The 25,998-nt window shown below is 40.9% G+C and overlaps 2 protein-coding genes and 1 long non-coding RNA gene across 4 annotated transcripts in view; 1 reads left to right on the plus strand and 2 right to left on the minus strand.

The window, feature by feature from the left end:
* Positions 1-25,998, minus strand: part of LOC146513543 (uncharacterized) — a 543,433-nt gene that overhangs the window by 46,700 nt on the left and 470,735 nt on the right. The gene's annotated exons all lie outside the window — the stretch shown is intronic.
* LOC146513549 (olfactomedin-4-like) lies at positions 1,792-20,923 on the minus strand. The gene is made up of 7 exons (XM_085168181.1): positions 20,582-20,923; positions 20,336-20,458; positions 20,049-20,267; positions 5,239-5,392; positions 3,476-3,703; positions 2,876-3,044; positions 1,792-2,796 (listed from the first exon to the last, which is right to left on the minus strand). Exons 1-7 carry the CDS (start codon positions 20,633-20,635, stop codon positions 2,361-2,363), a joined length of 1,383 nt encoding a protein of 460 aa, XP_085024307.1. The 5' UTR covers positions 20,636-20,923; the 3' UTR covers positions 1,792-2,360.
* Positions 6,185-10,445, plus strand: LOC146513550 (uncharacterized). 2 transcript variants are annotated; one of them, XM_085168179.1, is made up of 9 exons: positions 6,185-7,455; positions 7,568-7,726; positions 7,995-8,197; positions 8,306-8,442; positions 8,520-8,613; positions 8,759-9,091; positions 9,195-9,366; positions 9,584-9,711; positions 10,125-10,445. In XM_085168179.1, exons 1-9 carry the CDS (start codon positions 7,362-7,364, stop codon positions 10,443-10,445), a joined length of 1,641 nt encoding a protein of 546 aa, XP_085024305.1. In that variant the 5' UTR covers positions 6,185-7,361. The 2 variants fall into 2 exon arrangements, with proteins under 2 accessions (XP_085024305.1, XP_085024306.1); XM_085168180.1 differs by having other exon boundaries at positions 8,523-8,613.

Below are 25,998 nucleotides of genomic sequence, written 5' to 3' on the forward strand. Positions count from 1 at the left end.
AATCGTATCTGTTATTAATCTCTGTCTCTCTTCCACAGCATGTCTTTTATCCTGTCTTCCTTCTCTCACCCCAACCGGTCGCAGCAGATGGCCGCCCCTCCCTGAGCCTGGTTCTGCCGGAGGTTTCTTCCTGTTAAAAGGGAGTTTTTCCTTCCCACTGTCGCCAAAGTGCTTGCTCATAGGGGGTCATATGATTGTTGGGCTTTTCTCTGTATCTATGAAGCGCCTTGAGGCGACATTTGTTGTGATTTGGCGCTATATAAATAAAATTGAATTGAATTGAATTACTGATAAGATAAGATAAGATAAACCTTTATTAGTCCCACAAATGGGAAATATTGGGTTACGGCAGAAAGTACAAGTTTAAGAGCAGTAAAAATTAAGATAAACACAATGGAATGTGATAAGATGAATTAGAATAAAATACTGTACAAAATAGAAAAAAATTCTCTGTTATAGTAGGAAAGAATTGCACTTGGTAATATTGCACATCAGGGAGACATCTTCAGAGACCATGTTGTAGAGTCTGACATTAAGTTGGGAGGAAAGTCCTGCGAAATCTCTCCATCCCAGCCTGGGTGCCGCAGCCTGCCACTGAAGGAGCTGCTCAGTGCTGTCAGAGTCTCCTGCATGGGGTGGGAAATGTTGTCCAACAGGGACGACAGCTTAGCCACCATTCTCCTGTCACTCACCACCTCCACTGGTTCCAGAGGGCAGAGCTGGCTCTCCGGATCAGCCTGTTCAGTCTCTTCCTGTCCCCAGCAGAGATGCTGCCGCCTCGGCAGACCTTACAGTAAAAGATGGCTGAGGCCACCACAGAGTTATAGAAGGTCTTCAGGAGTGGGCCCTTCACTCCAAATGACCTGAGTCTCCCCAGCAGGTACAGCCTGCTCTGCCCTTTCCTGTAGATAAATGATCAGAATTATAATATTTCTGTGAATATTGACTGTGTCAAAATTGAATCGAATCACTGGTGGAAATCAAAATAGATTGCCCTATACAATTGGGACCACTTTGGATTTTACCTTCCATATCTGCTTCCATTGCTGCACATGGACATCCTTCTCCTGTCCTGGTTCTGCTGGAAGTTCCTTCCTGTTAAAAAGGAGTTTTTTCTTTCCACTGTCGCCAAATCACCTGCTCATGGGAGCGATATGATTGTTGGGGTTTATCAGTTTTTTTATATTATTATAGGGTTTTTACTTTACAATATAAAATGCCTTGAGGGAACTGTTGTTGTGATTTGGTGCTATATAAATAAAACTGAACTGAATTCAAAGGAAAGGGTTTGGTGTTGTAGAAATTATGTAATGTAAATGAGTAGTTAAACCCTATTTCAAATTTAGGGTTTTGGGTATTAGCAAATATTAATGAAATAATTTGGCCCAAAATTATTTAAATACAAACTAAGATGAAAACATGGTATATTGCAACATGTCAGTTGTTTAACCAAAATTAAGATCAATGTGAAAAATTAAGTGCTGTGTACACTATGATTCAGTAGCTTGTAGAGACACGTGAACCTTTCAATAATCTTTTTGAATAACTTCATTGATTACATTATTATTGAAAAATTCGGACCCACTCTTCTTTACAGCATTGGTTCATCCACAGCTCTGTTAGGGCCACAACAGCGTTTCAGTTGAGTGTAGGCCATTGCACCTATGAACTATAAAATGTGTAATATCAGATACTTGAAGGATAATTTTTAAATGTTACACATTGTTAAGGTTAGTCAGTGTAAATGCTGAAGAATATTTCACAAATATCTCCAGTAGAATAAACAATGTAAATGGTAGATACCATTAGGAAGTAGGAATGTTTTTATTCATGTGGCCATTTCAAAAACAATTGTCTGTAAAATGAATCATAGATTAGTTTTCTGCATTCAGAACAAAGAGGATTTTTATGTCACACATGGAAAGAGCCAGTACTTAGAGTAATACACTGGTACAACAACTAACGATATGATAATCTGTTTGAATTTAATTTACTTATTTAGATAACTGCTACTCTAATGTCACTGCAAGGATTTCTCCACAAATGTCAAAACAACAATCGTGTGACTTTTATGAGAATATGACATTTGTATGTTTACATAAAAAAAGATATAATAACATAGTTAGACTGATCCTGAACATTAAAACCACTACACTGGAAATTATTGATTTTATTGAATAAAGAGAGTACAAGGCAACGATGAACCATTTATTTACACTGGTTGAATTAGATTAATGGAGAAATACATTGTTTATGAAATGTGATGCATTAAACATGAAACATCTTGAGGAAAAACTGTTTTGAATTCAGACTTTTATAGAAATCAATCAATTTTGCAGAAATGAAACAACAACATCAATTTACCCAAACAACACCTTGTAGGAAACCATGTTGGAGTCACAGTAAGCATGCAGCATCTGGTCCACAGGGCTGTAGTTTAGGCTTTGAATGTTGGGAGACATCTTGTTCATGAAGATGCCAATGTTGAACTTCTCCTGTCCCGTCACGGTGTTGAATGAGTAAAAGATCTCCTCGACCTCCCTGTTAATGTAACGTGTCGCATAGAGAACGCCACACGCCATGAAGGTGTTGGTCACTGCCCGCTTGTAGACTGAAGTGCGCCAGGTCTTTCCAAGCACTGGTGTTTCACCCTCCTCTAGCTTGGAGAGAACCAAGTTGCCAAAGTCCTGAGTGGTGGTGTAGACCACCCAGACACCAGACTCATCTGTTGCCAGGTCCAGGTCAGTGTATGGGTAGCATTCCTCAAGATGGCAGAAGTTACCTTTTGAGTTGTACCTGGTTAACAGAGGATAGCAGTGAAAGTTTCTGTCATAGTTATTCTTCAAACTAACATTTTCAAAGTTGAGTAACAAACCTGGTGCCTTTTGGTAGTTGTAAGGTTGTGACGCTTTTAGTGGTGAGATTAAATCGACAAACATAATCTTGGTTGTAACAGTTGTAGTACAAAGCCCCTCCATACAGAACATTATTTGGACCCTGGATGGTGTTGGTAGTTGGGTTTGAGGAGTGGATCTGGACATTACCTGAAGAAGAAAAAGGAGGAATAAACGTATGTTAATAGTTTAAAACTATAATTTGCTTCACAAAAATGTGCCAGTAATTAAGACAATCGTGCACTTTACTTTATTCCACTTTAAGTAAGGAAACTATGATAGAAATGTCAGTGTTCTCTTATAATATTAAAGAGTAAAGTCACTTTTATTATGGTCTGCATAATTAAATTTTAGGTACAGTTAGGTATTGTAGTTACCTAGCAAACTTTAAATGGTCCTTTTCATACACATTCAGTAACCCAACGTACAGCAAACATCCAGGTTAATTTCTTTCTTTCTTGGAAATTCAAATGATTCAATAAACTACTAATTTACCAACTTCAGTGTGATCCCAGTATAAACAGTAAGGGTTTTTTGCATTTCGTAGGGGAATAAACAACAAGAAGCGAGCAGTTCCTTACCTGGGACGCTCAATCCAATGATGAGAGAACTCAGACTGCTGTAAAGACGAACATAGTTGGCATATACGTTACTCAAAGTCAACATCACCAGCCAATGCCAGCTCTCTTTGCCTTTCTCTGGTCTGGGATCACGACCCCAGGCTCCGTAAGCATACGAGCCAGGATATTCTCCTTTTGTGTAGACCTTTGGCTCAGTGACATTAAGAAGCCGGCTGCGTGCGCAGGTACCTGAGGGGAAATGTATAGTGTGTATTAGCTGTTCTCCGTGAGGCTACTCTTATGGAGGAAATGCATTTTTCCTTTTCATTTTTTAAATTTATTTGTAGGGCAAACTAGAAATTCTTTTATCAATGCATGCTGGGGTTTATTCATCATATAGCGATTGAGCTTCCTTTTACTGCAACTACTTTAAAGTAATAATTGTTATTATTATATTATTTATTAAACGAATTCGGTTCAATTCATGATAGCTTGTGTAACTACCTTTTGAACAAATAACTTGAAGTAATGATTTTCTGTATGACATTATCAATTTCTTTCATCTTGTCGACTTCTTCTTTGCAATGTTGCAAAGCTCTCTGAAGGAACCAGCCAAGCATCTAAGTTCGGTTGAGGTTGGGACCTGGCTTTTTACTTCACATATTTTCATTTGAGGTTGTATTTAACTAATTTTAAAGGGTATTGATAGCCATGTTTATCAGTGCAAGGTGTAAATGCCGGCAAAGCCACTTTACTTTGTGCTTTTATTCTGAAGAGTACCTTGGCACTTCCTCTTTTATTGTGTCAGACTTCCTGTTCTGTTCTCAGCGAAACGACACAAACACGTTGCTTCAGAACTGGCTAAGAGATGTGCATGGAAGAGGTTGGCTAGCTGGTTCAGCATGATTAGCACCCTTGGAAGCAGAAAGAGGTTGGTTTAATGATGCAAATGATTGTTTATGTATTTAAGAGACAGAAAGGTTGTCGTTTATTCATTTTATTAAATGCTGTAACATAAATAGTTTAAAAACTATTGATTTATGTCGATGTCCCTATCTGAGTTAATCAAAATCATTTTCTATAGTAAAATGTGAACATTTCTGCACTTTTTACTTAAATGTTTAATGGTATTTGTTTGTGCATCTTTATAGTTTTCACGGTGCCATATTGTCGGTGGTTTAAAGAGGAGAGAATAAAGTTGCATCAGTCGAAGCTCTCTGCGTCACGAGTGGTAATTCCAAGTGGGCAGCTACACAAGGTGATTCATTGTTGCTATTTGAATGCAATTTCAGTGCACTGATTGGATTCTTTCCTCAGCTGACACAGGCGATCGAAATGATTGGTTACTCTAGTGAAAGGCTATGGATAATTAATGGATCCTCACCACAATTTAAACCACATGCAGATGAGCACTTTTTCTCACATTTGTTTCAGCTTTTCTGACCGAACGACAGATAAAGATTTGGACTTATTAAGAGCTTCACCTATTTTGTATTTTCTATTCAACTGAGTCCTTAATTTTGTCATCTTTAGACGTTGTTTTCTTCAGTGATCTTCTCCATATTTATTTTATCTTACATTAGCTTAGTTAAGCTTACATTGGCTTAACGTAAAGATCAGTCAAGTTGGTATGGACACAAATGATTATCACAGGTACTAGGCAATATGAATTTACAAGAAAAGATTATTAACTGCTCCAACCCCCAATAATTAGTTCCTGCCCCCACCAGGAAAACAAAAACAAATAAACAATCAATTTTTTTTAAACTGCTTGATTGACTCACCGTGTGGAGGCTCGGTGGGTGCGACAGTAGTGTTCAGTTTTTCGCTGCACTTGCGTAGATCAACCTTCAGAGCAGCAATGGCTTGTTGTCCCTTTATCACCTGCATGGTGTCGAATTTCTCCAGCTCTTGCATCTCTGTTTTCAAGTTCTCCAGCTGAGACAATTTTGGGTTGTTTACAAAATCATGAAAAGAGCAACAGGCATCAGTTGATAATCTATTTCTACACAGCAAATTCAAAAGTGTTAAATGTATTGGTGTTAGTGACTTTGTGCAAAAGCAGAGTTAATTTTACTCTAAGTAGAGTCACATTCTTTTAATGTAACTCTGAGGTGTAAAACATTAGTAGTTAAAATGGAGTGTTAAAAATGAGTGTTTCTATATTAAATCTGGAGGTGTCAAAATGGAAACATTAACTCTTGACCTCTTAACTCTAAACTCCTAAAGGGGTTATGACACTAATAGAGTAAATTCACAAACTCCGCCCCCAGCATCACAGGTTCCGAATGAAGCTGAAGGGAAGCCATTTCAGAACATTTAGCTCTCCATTTTTCCGAGTTGTTTGCCACGCCTGGTAAGTCATTTTTTCTGAGATTCTTGTAATTATTATTACTACCTTTTACTTCTGTGGCTTTTTTGAGTCGAGACAAAGCTGTGTGAAAAGCATTAGCATGTTGCTCGGTGATAGCAGAAAAATCTGTTTTAGCTAGCTGAAATGTATTGTTGGCGGGCAAAAGACTTGCATATGAGTGTTCAGTCATTCTTTTGCTAACTCATATACACTTAAAACAATATTTAGGTTGGCATCAAATTATGGTGGCACTTAAAGCCTGAAATCTATCTCCCATATAAACCGATATAGTAAACGGCAGTAGCAGATGTGCTGACTGGGTTCTATGTTAACATTTAGATCTTTTCAGAGTTTTGTGCACTCTTTTTAGGTAAAAATTAAAAAGATCAAGGCTTTGAATTTATTATGGAATTAACTATTGTCTGTGTTCTTCAGTTGTTATAGAGAGCATCATTTTAACAAATGTGTTGTGGGTAGGGCTGCCACAAACGATTATTTTGATAGTCGACTAGTCACTGATTATTTTTGCAATTAGTCCACTAATCAGATCATGCATCAATTGGACATAAAACGGACAGCTTATTGCACCAGCAGCATCTGCTCTTATATAACTATCATTAGATTACAGCTTTAAGTGTTTAAGGTATGTGCTAACTAAAAATAAAGACAAGATGATAGTTTATTAAATTTTAATTAAATGTGCAGATTGTTTCGGTGGAGTTTAATAAACTCAGCCGATTTACTCAGGAACAAATAAAATACTGAAAAAAGCCAAACAATAACATTTTTAAGTTATCTAAGTGACTTATATATCATGTTTAACCTGAGTAGCGAAAGACGGCAGTGGGTTTGAAAACGATTAGCCGGGAGTCCGGTGTTCTCACGGCTCTAGTGAGCCTAGCCCCCGGCTAGCTATCAAGCTAGTGGGTAACAGACATCTCCGAAAACGTTGGAACGCTTTTGAAAATATGTGGTGTCTTGATAAACTGAGCAGATATTTGAGGTTTACACAGCTACATTCTCGCCTGAAAACACGTTAAACGTTTATTTTGTGACCCAGAAAGAATAATAAGAGTAATATTAAAACTAAGTAGCTGCCGCCATTGTTGGAAACTGAGCAGGGCCGCGCTATAAATTCTGGGACACAGCTTCTTCTTCTTCGGGGTTTAACTGCAGCTGGCATCCTTGTACATGCAGTGCTGCCATCTTCTGTTTCAGTCCGTTATTACACTCTTAAATCCTACAACTTATTCCTGCGTCTTTTGTGATCTTACAAAGCTTCAAACGAGTCGACTATTAAATTAGTTGTCTACAAGTTTGATAGTCGATGTAATCGTGACTAGTCGACTAATCGTGGCAGCTGTAGTTGTGGGTATAATATTGACTTGAAAGATGGACAAATTGTTTAGTATCTAGAATTGTCTTTTGGGAAAATGCTTTGCTTAACACAAGTTATGGATCATGATTCTTTTTTTTTTTTCAATTGATTACCAGGTTATTTGTCCAATTAATTACTGTACAACAAATTTTTTTTATTGAATCTCCACACGGGATATGCTTGCAAAGGTGGAGTATGGGGGAGTGCAGAAGTATGTCAAAGTTCCAGAAAGTGATGGATGCTTTCATTTCCACCAGTTTCTTAAAGATGGTTTGTACTCATGTGCAATTTAAATGAGTATAAAATTATCACCTATAAGTGATCAACAGTAAAACTTGGTGGTTTTAATAGTTTAGTGACATTTCGGATTTCTTTGTTTTAGTTATGGACAAGTTCAGCTTGCAGCCTCAATTCTTCACAGAAGGTGTACTCATCCTCACTGATACCTCTGACACTGAAGTTGACGCAGACATTTTTGATGAGCTGGTAAAGTCTGGAGTTCGAGCTTTCAAAGTTGGATATAGAATGCAGACAGCAACAGGTACAGTAGATCCATAATAATTTACAGGAGTACATTTCTTCATGATCTTCAAAGTTTACATGAATATTAGCCAGATTTAACAACCTTTCAGATTCCAATTTTCTTTTTTGAAAAACTGTAAAATGGTTTTACATGTTGAGTGCATGTTACATGCTGTTATCAGATATAATTTATGTGGTTGAACATTATTGCAGTTGTTGTGACTTCTCATATGCATTTTGCACATTTTTTTTCCAATGCCTTTTATGTCCCTTTTTTTCCCTTTAAGACATTGAGATCAGTGTGGTTGACGATGAATCAGAGTCATCGGTACAGCCAATCCCTCTTGCCCTCCTGACATCGCCAGTTTCATTGTCAGACCATCCATCGTCCCCAGCTTCTACCAGGTCATCAGATTCAACTATGATCCTCAAAAGTACAAAGAACAGGAAGAAGGGCCTACAAGAGCTTGATCGCGATGAAGCAAAGCAGGTCAAAAGCAAAGCCTAAAGCAATCTCCAGTGCTTAACAGCATTTTACAAACACTAACTTTTTTATAATTTGCTTCAGTTTAATCAGTATGATTTTTTTTTTAAACAGAAGGTGTGTAGTGTCCTGAGCTCAAACCCAAAGGGTGAAGAAATTTTCAATGAATACGACAAAACTAAAACACTGTCAGATCCAACTCGCCGACAAATGGTCAACATACTGGTTGCAGATATGATAGAATCACACGGGTAAGTATTCTTTGATGATCATAAAAACAATTGTCGAGTGAGCAGAATAGCAATACACTTTGTTTTGTTTTTGAAAGGAGGATTCCGCCCATAAGTGTTCGGACTAACTATGCACTGGGAATTGCAACGCTTTTTCCATATCTCCAAGATCCTTACTCAAAAAATGGCTATGTAAGTGTTATCTCTGAAACGCAACATCTCTGTAATTTATACATGTTGTTAAAGTGGTACCAAATATGCATTCCTTTGTTGCATTTTTTTGTTGTGTATGTTTTTTGTTTGTTTTTGTGTGTGATTGATGTGCATGCATGAGCAGGAACATTACTATGATCCGGAGGCTAATACTGGCTATCTTGCTTGGAGACTCAAGACTGTCCAACGCAATACCTATGATGGTGCTAGTGGGTGTCCCAGGCCAAACTTCCAGAACAGTCCAACAACCCCAAGAGAATCTTTGTTTGTTAGTGGACAGCTTTTTGATGAGGAGTGCAGAGAGGCTCTGTCTGTTATTAGACACTCAACAGATAGGTCTGTGGTTAAAGAGAAGATGAAAGCTACTTTTGAATATAGACAGAAGCTGGTACATGACCCAGATGCAACATCATCAATCTTGGATGTCTTCCCTCGTTTCCTTGATACACCGGGGTTGGTGAGTATATTTTTAGACATTTCATGATCTGAAACTAAAGATAACATTTTGCCAAGAACACGTAAGTAACCAGTATTTGGTTCCTGTTTTGTCTTATTAATAGATTGATCAGGATTTTGCAATGATGCTTGGAGATGAGGCCTCTGGAAGATTTCTTACAAAGTGGTCTTCGTATTTCAAGCAAAAAATCATCGCAGAAAGCCAAAGTCTTCCATCAAGTCCTTGTGTTGAGGAGTTACGAGCATCTTTTGATACGGAGGCTTCAAATGACTGGGGTAAATTTGGACAGTGTTTCAGTATATAAAATACTTACATTTCCATTTGTCTGTCCTAAAACAGTTAACTGAGCGGAAATAGACTAGTAAATTAGTAATTTATGCATCCTTATGGTTGTAAGCATTTCCAGAAATCTCATCATTTAACTGCTTATTTTCCAACTGTTTTCTAGTTCATGTTTAACCTTTTGTCTCAAATGTGCTTTTTGTCTTTAAGGCTGGGATAGTGACATGGCAGCTTTTCTGTTGTTGCTGCATCTCCTGCCCCCAACATCAAAAGGCCACAAAAAAACAGCAAAAATTAGCTCTGCACAGGCAGCCAATCATCTTGTGAGATTCGTCAAGGTATGCTCTATTACTCTACTCTATTTTTTTGTAAAAATGGTTTGTAATTAATGATTTTTGGTCCATGGTAAGCCACAAGATAAAAACAGAAAGTATAAAAGCAGTAAATTAATTACCTTTTGTGTATTTGGTATGAAATCATGCTGTATCTATAGATATTAGAAGAGATAAAATCTGGTATGGCTTTCCTTTCCAAAAGAAGTTAATCCACAGATTTGGGTTCAGCACACACTCATTGCCCCTTCAAACAGAAGAATGTGAACTTCAAAAATAAAGCATTACTCTGTTTTATTCTACTTGGATCCATTTGTGTTAAGATGGGTTACTTGCTTGGGCCCATAGACCTTATATGCAAGCCAAACAGTTGAAAAGAAAATTTTACTCATGATTGAAATGTGCTATTCAAATTCCAGGATGGAGTCAGCCTCACTACTTTCCTGGAGAAAGCTAACACCAGGCAGCCCTTCCTTCTCTGCATTGGTGAGCAAAAGAAGAACATTCAGAGGTTCTTCATCATTGTAGACCAGAAAGCTATCCCATGTGATGCTCCAACTTCAGTGGCTGCTTTTGATGGGCTTTTCAAAGCACACTTTGTCTTCAGCCTCTCATATGATGAAGCTCTTTCCAGTTTCTACACCTTCATTCAAACCACAATCTACAACATTGATGTTGGAAACACAAAAGAAAGCCCTCGAGTCAAAGAACTGAGAGCACGTCTGCTGCGAGAACGTTAAATGCCCGCAAGGTCCACACACTTTTAGGAGGATTTAAAAAAAAGACTGTTTGACAATGTTCAAATGCTTTGTTTGTAAAATGCACCACAAAAATTGTTCAGTTCTTTGTCAACATTTAAAATTTCATCATGGTTTATATCCAAACAAAAATCTGCGTTTAAAATGTGGAGAGCAGGGATGTTTTTCGTCTTTTTGTACTTACAATGGCTTTAGAAAACATCTTCATAATGTACATAGTCATTATCATGATAAAAATGTAGGGATGGAACAGGAAGTTGCCCAACAAACACATTCTCTAGGAGACTCTTTTAGTGATCAACCATCTACTTCTGCATCTGTATCACAGGTTCCCACTGTTATTTCACAGGACTCGCTTGTTGGAATGTGTGGATCTATTGTCGCTAACTTACAAGCTTCTGGTCTTACTGAAAGTGCTGTTCAAACAATAATTTCTTCTGTTGAGGAAGTTGTCAGTGATGTTCAGAGTCAAGCAAGAGAAGTAGTACTCCAAACATTTTCCCCTGATAGTAAGGAATCAGACATTTACAAAAGAGTTGAGCACAATTTAAACCAATTAGATAACCCCTTTTCAAAATTTAACACTGAGAAAAAAAGACAGAAATATTACGATGAAAAATGGGAAATAGTTGAGCCTAAAGAATTTGTACTTGGTGTAAGATTGGATACAAGTAGACATAGAACTACAGGGGTTTATAGCGAAACACCTGTCAGAGACAAATACATGTAAGTGTATGTGCCCATCTTAGGTACAATACATTCAATTTTCAAGAATAAAGACATTAGAGAATGCTTCTTGCATGAGAAACAAACACAAGCTGGGTTATACAAAGACATTAATGATGGATTATATTTCCAAAACCATCCTCTGTTTTCACAACAGAAATATGCTCTACAGATTTTACTGTATTACGATGATTTTGAAACTGCTAACCCATTAGGTTCGAAGAAAGGGATCCACAAACTGGGCTGTATTTATTTCACTATAAAAAACCTCCCACCAAAGGTTAACTCTGTGCTGATGAATGTACATCTAGCTGCTCTTTTCTACACAGAAGACTTAAAGAAATATGGTTTTGAAGAAATACTAAAGCCTTTGATTGATGACTTGAAAATTTTAGAAACTAAAGGAATCCTGCTTCCCTTTACTGAAGAGCCAGTGTTTGGTTCTGTTGTTCAAGTTACAGGAGACAATCTTGCTTTAAATGGCTTACTAGGTTTTGTTGAATCGTTTAGTGCAACAAACTGGTGTAGGTTTTGTTTAGTAAACAAGGAAGAAATTCAGTCTGTGTTTAATGAAGACAGTTCGGACATTGTTCTGCGCTCCAGAGAACTTCATATTGAACACTGTAATGCATTAAGTGAAGACCCTGCTCTCACTTCCGTTTATGGAGTTAAAAGATCTTGTGTGCTCAATTCATTGGAATATTTTCACAGCACTGACAATTATGCAGTTGATATAATGCACAATTTATTGGAAGGAGTTGTGCAGTATGAGCTCAAACTTTTTTTTCATTACATGATCAAAAATGGCTACATCTCCATTAGCACATTACTTGACAGAATACAGACGTTTAATTATGGTTTTGTAGAGCGTAAAAATAAACCAAGTGGGTTAAAAATAGATGATAACAGCAAACACTTAGGTTTAAATGCCATTCAGTCATTATGTATCCTACGCAATACTCCACTAATTTTTGGAGACATAGTTGAGCGGGACAATAGTCACTGGAATTTTGTTCTCCTGTTGTTGCAAATTGTTGATATTGTGTTGTCCCCAGTCCTTACTGATGGCATGATATGTTACTTAAAACATCTAATCTGTGATCACCATAACATGTTTAAAAACTTGTTCCCTGGTAGAAAATTAATTCCTAAACACCAGCTAATGATTCACTATCCAAGGTGTATTAAGAAAATTGGCCCTCTTATCCACATATGGTGTATGCGTTTTGAAGCAAAACACAATTTTTTTAAAAGGGCTGTCAAAAATTTTAAAAACCTTACAAAATCTCTAGTAAAGCAACATCAGCGTCAATTGGCCTTTTACTATGAAAACTATTGTTTTAAAAGATTTCAGTTCGGTCCTTTAAAATTAAAAAGAGTTGATAGCATGGAAGGTGGACATTTGTTGTGCGAGTCATTAAATGTAGATTCATGTGTAAATGTTTCAACTACAAATTGGGTTAGAAATTATGGCACTGAATACCAGGTTGGTTTGTTTTTATGCACTGGAATGTCCAGTGATCTACCAGTCTTTAAGAAAATTTGCTATATCATAATACATGAACAACATGCATTCATAATAGGCTCTACTGTCAACACCTTGTACTTTGATGAACACTTTCATGCATACTGCATTGAAGAAAAAAGTAATGAGCATGCTGTTATTTCAATTGACCAGCTCACCTATGTTAGACCCTTTGACAAGCAATATTCTAATGAAAATGAGAACATATACATTATTCCATATTGTTACATGTTTTAGAAAATGTTTTGAAGTTGTGGTGCATATAAAAATAAATCTTTTTCAGAAGAACATTGGCTCTTTTTAATATTTTTTTCCCCAAGGAATTTCTAAAAGATCAGAACAGTAAAATTTACACTTTTTAGAATTAATTAGACGATAACTCTTTTGTAGTCAAAATAAAATACTCTGTAAGAGTTAACATATAAACTCTTGACACCTAGTTAGTGTTAATGAGTGTTAAATTTTCAACTCCAGGCAGATTTGATATTTAACACTAAATCAGAGTTAATGTACCAACTCTCCAAAAAGAGTTAAATTAACACTCACTGGTGTGGACCCATATAGACACTTTAATAGTGTTGAAATCAAATCTGACAGTGTTAATTTGGACATGCTGGATTTGCTGTGTATATCTATGTTACAATTTTTATTGTACAATTTAGTTAAACAATTACTAAATGTAACAACAATGTCTGTTTAGCTTGCATTTAATCCCAAAATTTTAAAATGTATCAGATATAGATTTGTGAGGTGTAGAATTAATGTTTTATCTTTAAGGCTCATGTACACCCATTATCTTATATTACACAATTACCTCATAATTTGTATCATGCATTTATGTTGTATCCTTCATCGCAAACAGATATGCATTGCAGAGTAATTTGGGATTTAGACTGCTACACTCAGGTACTAAGACATAAACAGAGTGTAGCCTTCTTCTCTGAGGAATGTGTGAGGGGGATGGTCTACCTGGATTGGTGGCCCTAATTGAAAGGTAGTCACAATTGCGGTTACTGAGGCTACAGTCTCCACTGCCTCCGTGGTGGGCCAGCCCGATCTCACTCCCAAGGCGTAACATGCCGACGTTTTGTCACGTCCCGGGGCGTTCCTGAGGAGCGCAAAAGGAGACCTTCGGCGTTGTTATGGTACGTGGCGGGTTATGGCCGAAATCCAGTGCAATGACGCTCCCGCGGTAATAGACGTTCCAGCCCTGTATTCCAGCCCTAAACCTAACCTTATCCCTAGCCCTAACCATAACCTTTTTCCCGAGCTTAACCAAGACTTTAATGATGTTAAATAGCGTGTTTCTAAGCGATTTGAAGAAAAAGAGCGAACATGTGTAGATTGAGTCCATATGGTTCTCATATTTCGTCATTTTTCCGAGGTCGTCATTTAGGAACGTGGTGGGTAGCCGAAAACGTAATATGTTGATGATTTGTCACCTAGCGTAAAATGTTATGCTGTGGGAGTGAGCACGTGTTGGGTGGGCATGCATGTGAAGCGAGAGACTACATCAAAGAACACCATGGTTTCATCTGGATCCAGGGTAAATTTCTGGACCTTGTCGGTGTAATCGGTGGAGTTCTTGATGTGATACAGGGTGTTCTCCCACACAACACAATGCACTACCAGATGAGCTGAATGAGTTCTACGCTTGTTTCAATACCCTAAACACCAACCAACACAGAGGGATTCTACTAGTAGAGGCAGCTCTTCACTCACTGTGACTTCGACTGAGGTATGCAAGGTTCTGAGGAGGACTAACCCCTGAAAAGCAGCCGGTCGTGACAACATCCTAAGCCATGATTTGAGGGTCTGCTCTTCGGTGAGGTGTTTACAGACATTTTTAATTTATCCCTCATCCAGTCAGCTGTGCCCACATGCTTCAAGTCAACCACCTCTCCAAGAAAAACAACATAACCTGTCTGAACCTGTAATGAAGTGTTTTGAGAGGATAGTCATGTCCCATATCAAAGATACCATCCCGGACACACTAGATCCTCTGCAATTTGCATATGGTAAGAACTTTTCTACCGAAGACGCCGTTAATGGAACCATCCAAACAGCCCTTTCAGACCTCCAAAATAAGGACACCTACATTCAAATGCTGTTTACAGACTAGAGTTTTGCATTCAACACCATCATTCCAAACAGACTGTTGGGAAAGCTCTCCACTCTTGGACTGACACCCTCCCTCTGTCGCTGGGTCCTGGACTTCCTCACAAAGATACTCAATGGTACAAAGATAGTAAGCACAGGGATCCCCCAAGGCTATGTGGTCAGTCCACTCCTGGACACCCTTTTCACCCAGAACTGTGTCCCCTCCCAGTTCAACACCTCCATCATTAAGTTTGTTGATGCGAGATGATCATCATGATGACTAAGGAGATGATTGTTGACCTGAGGATGAGGAGAGACCAGCACGCCTCACTATACATCAACGGGACTCAGGTGGAGAGGGTGAAGACATTCAAATCCCTTGGTACCCACATCAATGAGGATCTCACCTTGACCCATCCCACACAGCAGATTATCAAGAAGGCTCAACAACAACCCTTTTAGCTAAGGAATCTGATAAAATTTGGATTACCCTCCAAACTGCTCAGCAACTTTTACAGATGCACAGTGGAGAGTATTCTGACAAACTCCGGGAATGGACATAACACCATTCAGGAAAGGAAGGCTCTCCAGCGTGTCTCTAAAATGGCGGAATTCATCTGCGGAGTACCCTTGCCATGCTTAAAGTCATTTGGGTTTATTCTAACTTCCATCCATCCATCCATCCATCTTCATCCGCTTTATCCGGGGCCGGGTCGCGGGGGCAGCAGCCTAAGCAAAGAGGCCCAGACCTCCCTCTCCCCAGCCACCTCCTCCAGCTCGTCCGGGGGAACACCAAGGCGTTCCCAGGCCAGCCGAGAGATATAATCTCTCCAGCGTGTCCTGGGTCTGCCCCGGGGCCTCCTCCCAGTGGGACATGCCTGGAACACCTCACCCAGGATGCACCCAGGGGGCATCCTTGTCAGATGCCCAAACCACCTTAGCTGGCTCCTTTCGATGTGGAGCAGCAGCGGCTCTACTCTGAGCCCCTCCCGGATGGCTGAACTTCTCACCCTATCTCTAAGGGAGAGGCCAGCCACCCTGCGGAGGAAGCTCATTTCCGCCGCTTGTATCCGCGATCTCGTCCTTTCGGTCACTACCCACAGCTCGTGGCCATAGGTGAGGGTAGGGACGTAGATCGACCGGTAAATTGAGAGCTTCGCTTTTACACTCAGCTCCCTCTTCACCACGACGGACCGGTGCAGCGTCTGCATTACTGCAGCTGCAGCCCCAATCCGTCTGTCGATCTCCGGCTCCCTTCTCCCATCACTCGCGAACAAGACCCCGAGATACTTGAACTCCTCCACTTGGGGCAGGAACTCATCCCCGACCCGGAGTGGGCACTCCACCCTTTTCCGGCTGAGAACCATGGCCTCAGATTTGGAGGTGCTGATCCTCATTCCCGCTGCTTCACACTCGGCTGCGAACCGCTCCAGTGCGAGCTGGAGGCCCTCACCCGATGAAGCCAACAGAACCACATCATCCGCAAGGATCAGAGATGAGATTCTGAGGCCACCAAAGCGAAAGCCCTCCGCCACTTGGCTGCGCCTAGAAATCCTGTCCATAAAAATTATGAACAGAACCGGTGACAAAGGGCAGCCCTGGCGGAGCCCATCTCCCACCGGGAACGAGTCCAACTTATTGCCGGCAATGCGAACCAAGCTCTTGCAACGGATGTATAGGGATCAAATGGCCCGTAGCAATGGGCCAGACACCCCATACTCCCGCAACACCTCCCACAGGACCGAGGGACACGGTCGAATGCCTTCTCCAAGTCCACAAAACACATGGAGACTGGTTGGGCAAACTCCCATGCACCCTCAAGTATCCTCGAGAGGATGAAGAGCTGGTCCAGTGTTCCGCGACCAGGACGAAAACCGCATTGTTCCTCCTGTATCCGAGGTTCGACTTACGGACAAACTCTCCTTTCCAGCACCCTGGCATAGACTTTCCCGGGGAGGCTGAGGAGTGTGATCCCCCTGTAGTTGGAACACACCCTCCGGTCCCCCTTCTTAAAGATGGGGACCACCACCCCGGTCTGCCAGTCCACGGGTACTGCCCCTGATCTCCACGCAACATTGCAGAGGCGTGTCAACCAGGACAGCCCTACAACGTCCAGAGCCTTCAGGAACTCGGGGCGGACCTCATCAACACCAGGGGCTCTGCCACCAAGGAGTTGTTTAACTGCCTCAGTGACCTCGCCCCCGGAAATTGGCGGGTCATTCCCCTCATCCCCAGACTCTGCTTCCTCCTCGGAAGAGGCGTCAGTGGGATTAAGGAGGTCCTCGAAGTATTCCTTCCACCGCCTGACAATTTTCTCAGTCGACGTCAGCAGCGCTCCGCCAGCACTATACACAGTGCAGGTAGAGCACCGCTTTCCCCTCCTGAGACGCCTGACGGTTTGCCAGAACCTCTTCGAGGCAGTCCGAAAGTCTTTTTCCATGGCCTCTCCGAACTCCTCCCACACCCGAGTTTTTGCTTCAGCCACTGCCCGAGCCGCATTCCGCTTGGCCTGTCGATACCTGTCGGCTGCCTCTGGAGTCCCACAGGCTAACCAAGCCCGATAGGACTCCTTCTTCAGCCTGGTGGCTCCCTTCACCCCTGGTGTCCACCATTTGGTTCGGGGATTACCACCACGGCAAGCACCAACCACCTTGCGGCCGCAGCTCAATGCAGCAGCTTCGGCAATGGAGGCGCTGAATATGGTCCATTCGGACTCAATGTCCCCCGCCTCCCTCAGAATGCTGTTGAAGCTCTGCCGGAGGTGTGCGTTGAAGATCTCGCGGACTGGGGCCTCTGCTAGTCGTTCCCAGCACACCCTCACTACGCGTTTAGGTGCACCAGGTCTGTCCAGCGTCCTCCCCCGCCACCTGATCCAACTCACCACCAGGTGGTGATCAGTTGACAGCTCAGCCCCTCTCTTTACCCGAGTGTCCAGAACATATGGTCGCAGGTCTGGTGATATGATTACAAAATCGATCATCGACCTACGGCCTAGAGCGTCCTGGTGCCACGTGCACTTATGGACACTCTTATGTTCGAACATGCTCCTCCATGAATCGCAACCTTATCGTGGTGGAGGGGTTTGTGTGTCCCAGGGATCCCAGGGGCTATGTTGTCTGGGGACTTTTGCCCCCTGGTAGGGTCTCCCATGGCAAATTGGTCCTGGGTGAGGGACCAGACAAAGAGCGATTCAGAAGACCCTTATGAAAAGAACACCGAGGGAACAGTTTACCCTGCCCGGGATAGGGTTACCGGGGCCCTGCCCTGGAGCCAGGCCCGGGGAGGGTGCCCGAGGGCGAGCGTCTGGTGGCCGGGCCTTAGTCCATGGGGCCCGGCCGGGCACAGCCCGAAGAGGAGACATGGGCCCATCCTCCCGCAGGCCCACCACCCGCAGGAGGCGCCATAGGGGTCGGGTGCATTGTGTGCCGGGTGGCGGCCAGGAGCGGAGGCCCTGGCGGACTGACCCCCGGCTGCCAAGACTTGCAATAGGGACATGGAATGTCACCTCTCTGGTGGGGAAGGAGCCTGAGTTAGTGCGTGAGGTTGAGAGGTACCGGCTAGATATAGTCGGGCTCACCTCTACGCATGGCTTGGGCTCTGGAACCAGTCTCCTGGAGAGGGGCTGGACTCTGTCTCAGTCTGGAGTTGCCCCGGTGAGAGGCGGCGGGCTGGGGTGGGTATTCTAATATCCCCTCGGCTTGCTGCCAGTACGTTGGTGTTTTTCCCGGTGGACGAGAGGGATTGTTCCCTGCGCCTTAGGGTCGGGGAACGGGTCCTGACTGTCATCTGCGCTTATGCGCCGAGTGGCAGTTCGGAGTACCCAGCTTTCTTAGAGTCCCTGGGGGGTTGCTGGAAGGTGCTCCACCTGGAGACTCTGTTGTCCTGCTGGGAGACTTCAATGCTCACGTGGGTAACAACAGCGAGACCTGGAGGGGCGTGATTGGGAGGAACGGCCTCCCTGATCTGAACCCGAGCGGTGCTTTGTTATTGGACTTCTGTGCTAATCACAGTTTGGCCATAACGAACACCTTGTTCGAACAGTTAGAATAGGAGCGATTCTAACTTATTTCAGTTAATTTTTTATTTCGTTGTTTGAAGGGAACTTGCAAAATAACAATTTCATTGCTCAGCGTAAGCATTTGTGTTTTGCAGTGTATATGACAATAAACTTCTTAAATCTTGAATAATTCTTTGATAGCCCATGTGTTTAAAGGTGTTTGAGATATTGTACTACCCACAAAAACAATAACCTGGGGTAAATGTATGTCTTTGTTCATTGTTGTTCTTGCACTTTCTTTCTGATTTTCCTCCTTAAGTCTTTGTCTGAGAATTGCACACCTCCAGTAAACTGGAAGTGAACAGCGCAGAGGAAAAGTGAAGACAAAGTAGTAAGAAACGGTCTATTCATTAGAGTGTGACACCGTTTGTGCAAAGAGGACATTACAGGTAAAGAAATTAGTGCAAACTAGTGGTAGGACTGAGCTCAAGTGCTATCTGGCTCCATCTGGTGGAAGGAGGGAGGGCCTGCAGAATCTTGGAATCTTCTGGTGACAATAACAACAATGTGTCAAACAATGATTAAAGGGAAGCTAAGCTCTAAGACTACGATGACCTGGATGACTGAGAACCTTCACAGACATTGTGTTGTGTAAAATCTTGAATAAAATTGCAACCACCAGGTGAGCTCGTCTTTTAAAGTGAGGTTTATTAAAAGAAAAAGAAAAATACTGCAGAAAGGACACTGCCCTAAACTATTTTATACCTCCCCAAACACTCTCAAACAGAGAACATTCCTCATTCTCAAGGTAACTGAGGCCAGAAAAGCAGCTCTAGATGGCTCCACTCTGGTCCACCTTTGCCGGCAAGCTCACCTCCACCATATCAAGGCACAATTCTTGAGCAACCACCCATGCAAGCCTCACTCATGGTGGTCAGATGTGGAGTTTTAGAAGAGAAGGCAGCTGCTCTACCACATTGTTTTTATTGCATGTTTTTACCAGATTCAATAAAGTGTTTACTGCTTGGGTGCAGCAGCTTTTCTCTTTGAGCCACAGGTCCATAGTACCATGTAAGCCAAATTTGAAATTCCAACCATCTGATAATAAATTGTGAAAACTTATAATATGAGTGTTTTTCACTTCTCTCATGAAAACACCCAGCTGGGACAAAGATACAGTGATATAGTAATCTTTAGAATGATGTCAGCATTTTGCAGCATGTGGTTGTGAATCTACCTGTTTAGTGGCGTTAGCAGTGAGGATCTGGTGTTGCTGGGTGGTGCTGTTGAGCTTGTCAATCAGCTGCTTGATCTCAGTCATTTCATTCTCTATAACATACAAGCTGAGAACTCCATACAGCTCTCCGTCATCCTCCTTCTCCAGGATCAGTACGTCTTTGTTCAGCTGGGAAAGACGATGCTCCAACCCCAGCAGCAGACTCTCCAGCTCCACAGTCTGCAGAGGCAGCAGTGATTAAGCAGGAATGGAGACAAACAGTATGAGAGCTTTAAAAGACTAGTTACCTTCTGTGGGGTGATGTTGCTGTTGCAGTCTGATACATTGGTTTCAACTATCCTGAGTTTTTCATGAGGGAATGCCTTCTCTGAGATATTCAGCTCACATGCACATGTTTCTAGTGGAGACGCCTGAAAGATAGATTAGTTGGCAAGTGAAATAAGCAGAACATCACATTTAGTGGTATTTTATATTTGTTGCTTTATTCAAAATAGATATTTTGTCATTGAAATGCAGTCTTCAGTATTTCTTACCTGTTGGGTGAATGTGAGCAGAGCACACAGTGGAATGATCACGTACAGCTTCATGGTGAATCAGAGAGCAGAGCTGAACAAAACCCTCTCTAGAGTGTTTGATTGTGGCACTGGGACTGCAGCAGCACCCTCTAACTTGCAAACACTCCCACTATCCTGTGGATGCGATGAAGTGGATGTGGGTGTGTTTGCATTGTTATCCATCACTTTGTTTTCTCTATTTTCTGATTTGGATTACAGCAACACAGAGAATTTGCACCTAATCATGGGAAATGACAGTAAAAGCATCTTCAGCTATACAAAATAAATATCTCACATTTAATAAAGTAACAAATAACAACTAAAGGACTCAAACTCTGAGTCACTGTTAAACCTATGGTCTATGTGTGATGAGAGGAAGATGCAAACCAATCCAAAAGCTGTGAACACTGACTAATAGATGTATTTTATTCATTTTTTGGGGTATTTTTTCATGAAATTCCATCACGAAAAGAAAGTGATGGTCATACACTAAATGAACTATTTGAATTTTATAGTTAATTCTGGGTTTTGTTATTCATACAGTGTGTTAGCCATTACCATGTTTTGGTGCACACTAAGCTCTTTTAACTGTATCACATATAAATGTACAGTCTTGTGCAGACTTTCTTCTTGTCTCAGACACTCCCAGACACTGACACGGTCACTGTCCTAATGAGGACACGGATAAGATATATCTTTTAGTGCATCTGTTGGAACATAAAGCCAATAACACAAGAGCTCTAAGAAGAGCTGGAAACAAGCCCAAAGACATTTGTAACCACCTGCCAGCGCTATTCTCCTGTCAAAACTGGTCCATTTTGAAATTAGGCTGGAAGATATGACTACAAGACTACAATGCTGAATGTCTATGGTTACATGTTGAAGGTCAGGCTCTGGCAGCTTTGCTGGTGTCAGCTAACACAAATAGCTTTGTGCAGATCTGAAAAAGAAGTTGTGTTAGCAATATAGTAGAGTTTTGTTTCTTTCCTGGACACAGTTTGTACTTTCCTATCATGCTCTTGTTTTCTTGTGCAATAAAGCGGTGCTATTTTATTCCTCTCAGCATACAAACTGAAATCAGCTGATGGTAGGGCAGGTGTGCAAGAAGAAAAAAACATCTTTGTTTGATTGTTTTGCATCACTCTAAGAGAAATGGAAGGTGCAGATTTTAGGAACAGAAAGTGAACAACAAAGTTTAACTGAATGAAACTTGGCTTTAAGATGACATTGCACAGTTTTTCTCATTACTTCAATATAATGTACATCTATGTAGAGAAAACAAAATGTGGAAGGTGTTTCTATTTCTATTCATAACAACGTTGAATTTGTTGATAATAAGGATCTTACTATTCACCTTACTCTAAAATCTCTTCCTTTATTTTTATTATAAAAAGTATAAAAATGAGTTTACTAAAAAATTAAAACTAGCCAAGAAAATTTTTGTTCTGAAAAGTCATGGGAATCATACGGAGCCCTGCAGGGGACATGGGAGAAAAAACAAATTAAGACGGACTCGGGATCTCGCAAATGTTTTGCGAGATCTGCATTCTTCGGAGGCTGCCAGCTCGAAGCCGACCGGGAGGTCGAGGCACGATGTGCCGGGAAAGCGGCGTTCCTCCCGGCTGTAGTAGGTCTCGACCTCCCGTTAGCTTCGAGATGGTGGGTGTCAGATCTCCGAAAACGTCGGAGCACTTTTGCAAACCGAGCAGATATCTGACGTTTACACAACTACATTCACGCCTCAAAAATATCTTAAAAGTTTATTTTGTGACCCAGAAAGAGTAATATTACAACTAAGTAGCTGCCGCCATATACATATGTGGTTTTGCGAGATCCCGAGTTTGTTTTGCGAGATCTCGCAAAAGTCCGTTTTAATTTATTTTTCTCCCATGTCCCCTGCGGGGCTCCGTAGAATCATGTAAAAATGTTGAAAACACATGGAATGTCATTAATGAAATGCTAAATAAAGAACACTCTGGAAGTATTCCATCTCAACTATCCAATGGCATTAAGAATTTCAGTATTTTGCTTGATACTTTTTTGGTAATATTGACCCTTCATTAGCTAAAAACATTGTAATATCACGTAATGCTATTTACAGAAAGGTTTAGCACAATTATTGTCACGGTTTGGAGATGAGAGGTGTGGACCCAAGCGCAGACAATGATGCAGGAGAGAGTGTCTCAAACGGAAAACAAGCCTTTATTTTGCCTGATGAAACACTACAGAAACAAAAGCAGAGGAAAACTGAAGGAAGGAAACTAAACCTAAACTGGGTGAAGCTAAGTATAACAACATGGGGAACATAGAAAACAGAACCTTACAACCGGGAATGTGGCACATGAAACACTGGTGATGACAGACAGGCATGATACACAGAATTATACGCAGACACTCCGACGAAGAACAGAGGAAACAAGGTAAGAAGGAAATGGCACACAGGAGGGAGACACAGCTGAACGTGGGACTCTCCAAAGTAAAACAGGAAATACAAGACAGAAAACCACAATTCCCAGAATGAAACTTAAACTAAAGAAACAAAACACTGGGTTGCAGACACAGGACAATGACACCTATTCTTGTTTAGGTGTGTCTGACCGTCCAACTCCTAAAAAGATTTTGCAAATGATACTAAAATGAAAGACGTTGCTCCAGGCCACATTGACATAAGAGCTAGTCTTATTAAAAAAAAAATCATGAAATCCCTTCAGGAACAAAAAGTGACTCTTGTACTCTGAATGCAAAGAATAGCCACAAAACAGCCACAGTGTGTCCAATTGCACCATTTGAATTTTATATTTAAATCTGGCTTTTGTTGTCACATTTTGGTACACACTATGCTCTTTTAACCATATCACATGTAAATGTATAGTCCAGTGCAGACTATCTTTGTCTCAGACAGTCCCACACACTCACACAGTTCTTGTTCTAATGAGGGCATATCTTTTAGTGTTTGTGTTTGAATATGAAGACAATAAGACAAAAAAAAAGCTGTAAACCAGCCGAAAGACATTTTAAACCACTTGCTACGGGAATTCTTTTGTTGAAGAAAAATTCCTGGTCCAGGTAGAAATCCCACTACAAGATCGGACTACAAGACTACAATACTGAATGTCTTTGGTTACATGTCGAAGATCAGGCTCCGACAGCTCGGATCGGGTCAGCCAACACAAACAACTTTGTGCAGATGCTTGAAAAGGAACAAGGAAATTAGTTAATAGAGTTTTGTTTCTTTCCTGGACACCGTTTGCACTTTCCCATCATGCTCTTGTTTTCTCGTGCAATAAAAAGAAAAAGTAATATCCACATCTTCACCAGAAAACAAACATGTTTATTTGATTGTTTTTCATCACTCTAAGAGTAATCGATGCAGGTTTTGGGAACAGAAAGTTCCCAAAATTCTGCTCTGAGTGTAAAATAGCCACGTGGTACAACTGAACCATTTGAAATAGATTTTAATTTCTGGGGTTTTCTACCTGTGCAATGTGTTAGCTACTCCCACATGTTTGTGCATGGTAAGCTTTGTGACTTTCATAATGTGTAAAGATTTGTTAAAATAATGCAGTCTTCACATCACAGCCGAGAAAAACAACTAGAAATCAACAACTACGAAACCCAACAGGAGGGAAAACAGAAGAGGAACTGTGTTCCTTCTTTCCGATATTGCTATTGCTCTGTACAGTTACATCTAAAATTTCTTCAACTAGACTGACATGCATTTTTTTCTGGTTTAAATACACATATATTACATGATTGTATATATGAAATCTTCCACCCAGCTGGGGTCTTTCTCTGTTGAGTTTACATGCTGCAGATGCTGAGTGGGTTTTGTCTGGACACCCAGCACCCTCCCACAGTCCAAAAATATGCATGTGGGTCTATTTCTCTAGTAGTACCTCATCTCTTAGCTTAACTCCAGCCTCCTACTGAACATGAATTAGTAAGCAGTCAACCCTGTGAGGCCTGAGTCGTCATCAACCCAAACCCTGGCTCTGATAAGCAAAAAAAGACCTTATAGGAAAAAGTGTAAAAAGTTTTTAGATGTTTCCAAATAATTTTTTGTTTGTCACCTGAGTGCTAAAAGACAGTTGAAAAATAAATTAAATGAAAAAAATCACAAACTAACCATAGGCCAAATTTCAGTTACTAAAACAAAACTGTTGATTCTTTGTTCTCCAACAAAAGCAGTCCAATCATTTTCTGCTACCACTTCAAAAACAGCTTCATGACTTTAAAAAATGTTAAGTTTACAGCACATACTAACTGTAATATTGGATAATGTGTGATATTAACCAAGACTTTCACTTCAATTCAGTTTCATTTATACAGCACATTTATTTATAAATCACGTTTGCACTAAATATTGTAAGGTAAAGATCCTACAACATTGAAAAGATAATAGAGAAAACCTCACAAGCAAAGGGCTTTTGTTAGGGTACCTGGGTCTGGTGATCCAGTGGTTTTGATTTTGTTCATCTATATTCTGTTATTTAGTTTCTTTATTTCTTGCTCCCCAAGTTCTTTAGTGTGTCCTTATTTCCAGTCTTAGGTTTTGTTTATATGCCTTCCCTGTGTTCAGTGTTATGCTTTTGTCATGTCTGTCTCAGTGTCAGGTCTGCGTTACTATGTTTCCTGTTTTACTTTGACAGTCTGTGTCCCATGTTAATGTTTTCCCCCTTGGTCTCGTTATGTCTGATGACTCCCAGCTGTGCTCTCCTCTTGTGTGTCATTCCTTCATTATCCCTCTGTCTGTGTCATGATCTCCCTTTCTTTTCAGTTTAGTTACATTCGTGTTGAGCAATAAAACTGCTTTGAGTGCACTTTTTACCTCCTGGTGTCTGCACATTCCTGCCCGCTGCACACAGTCCAGCTTTGGCAACGACGGGAACAAAAAACTCCCTTTTAACAGGAAGAAACCTCCAGCAGAACCATTCTCATGGGAGGGGAGGCCTCAGCCGTGACCGCCTTGGGTTAGGGGAGGAAGACAGGACGAAGACACGCTGTGGAGAGCCAGATATCAATAATAACTAATAATTAAATACAGAGAGGTGTATAAATACATAGTTAGAGAAAAAGGTGACTCAAAATAATTGGCACTGTCTATTTCAAAAGTTTTTTTTTTAAATTATGTTGATAAATACATGTCTTAGATGTTTCTTTATTATATTTTGTTTATCAATAGCAGTCTAAACCTGTTGTAATTACAAGCTACAGCCATCTACAATCTGCTGGTGATGTTTCAGAGCTGGATAATGCAATAATACTACATAATAACAATAATACTACACTTTTACTTGAGCTCTGTATTGTGAGATGTGTGTGTGTATGTTTATATCACTTTATTTAAAAACACAAGCTTTAACATCTACCAATACAAAGTAATACCTCTCTGTAGA

The sequence above is a fragment of the Neolamprologus multifasciatus genome, chromosome 7, assembly GCF_963576455.1.
Source record: "Neolamprologus multifasciatus chromosome 7, fNeoMul1.2, whole genome shotgun sequence".
Taxonomy (NCBI): Eukaryota; Metazoa; Chordata; class Actinopteri; order Cichliformes; family Cichlidae; genus Neolamprologus; species Neolamprologus multifasciatus.

Bases quoted from the DNA above. Each gene is read 5' to 3' on its own strand.
- LOC146513550 (XM_085168179.1), top strand. From the start codon at position 7,362: ATGCTTGCAAAGGTGGAGTATGGGGGAGTGCAGAAGTATGTCAAAGTT. The intron at 7,456-7,567 runs GTTTGTACTCAT...TCTTTGTTTTAG, and splicing joins CCACCAGTTTCTTAAAGATG to TTATGGACAAGTTCAGCTTG. The intron at 8,614-8,758 runs GTAAGTGTTATC...ATGCATGAGCAG, and splicing joins CTTACTCAAAAAATGGCTAT to GAACATTACTATGATCCGGA.
- LOC146513549 (XM_085168181.1), bottom strand. From the start codon at position 20,635: ATGAAGCTGTACGTGATCATTCCACTGTGTGCTCTGCTCACATTCACC. The intron at 20,459-20,581 runs GTAAGAAATACT...TCTATCTTTCAG, and splicing joins TGCTCACATTCACCCAACAG to GCGTCTCCACTAGAAACATG. The intron at 5,393-20,048 runs GTAGATTCACAA...AAATTGTCTCAG, and splicing joins CTGCTAACGCCACTAAACAG to CTGGAGAACTTGAAAACAGA.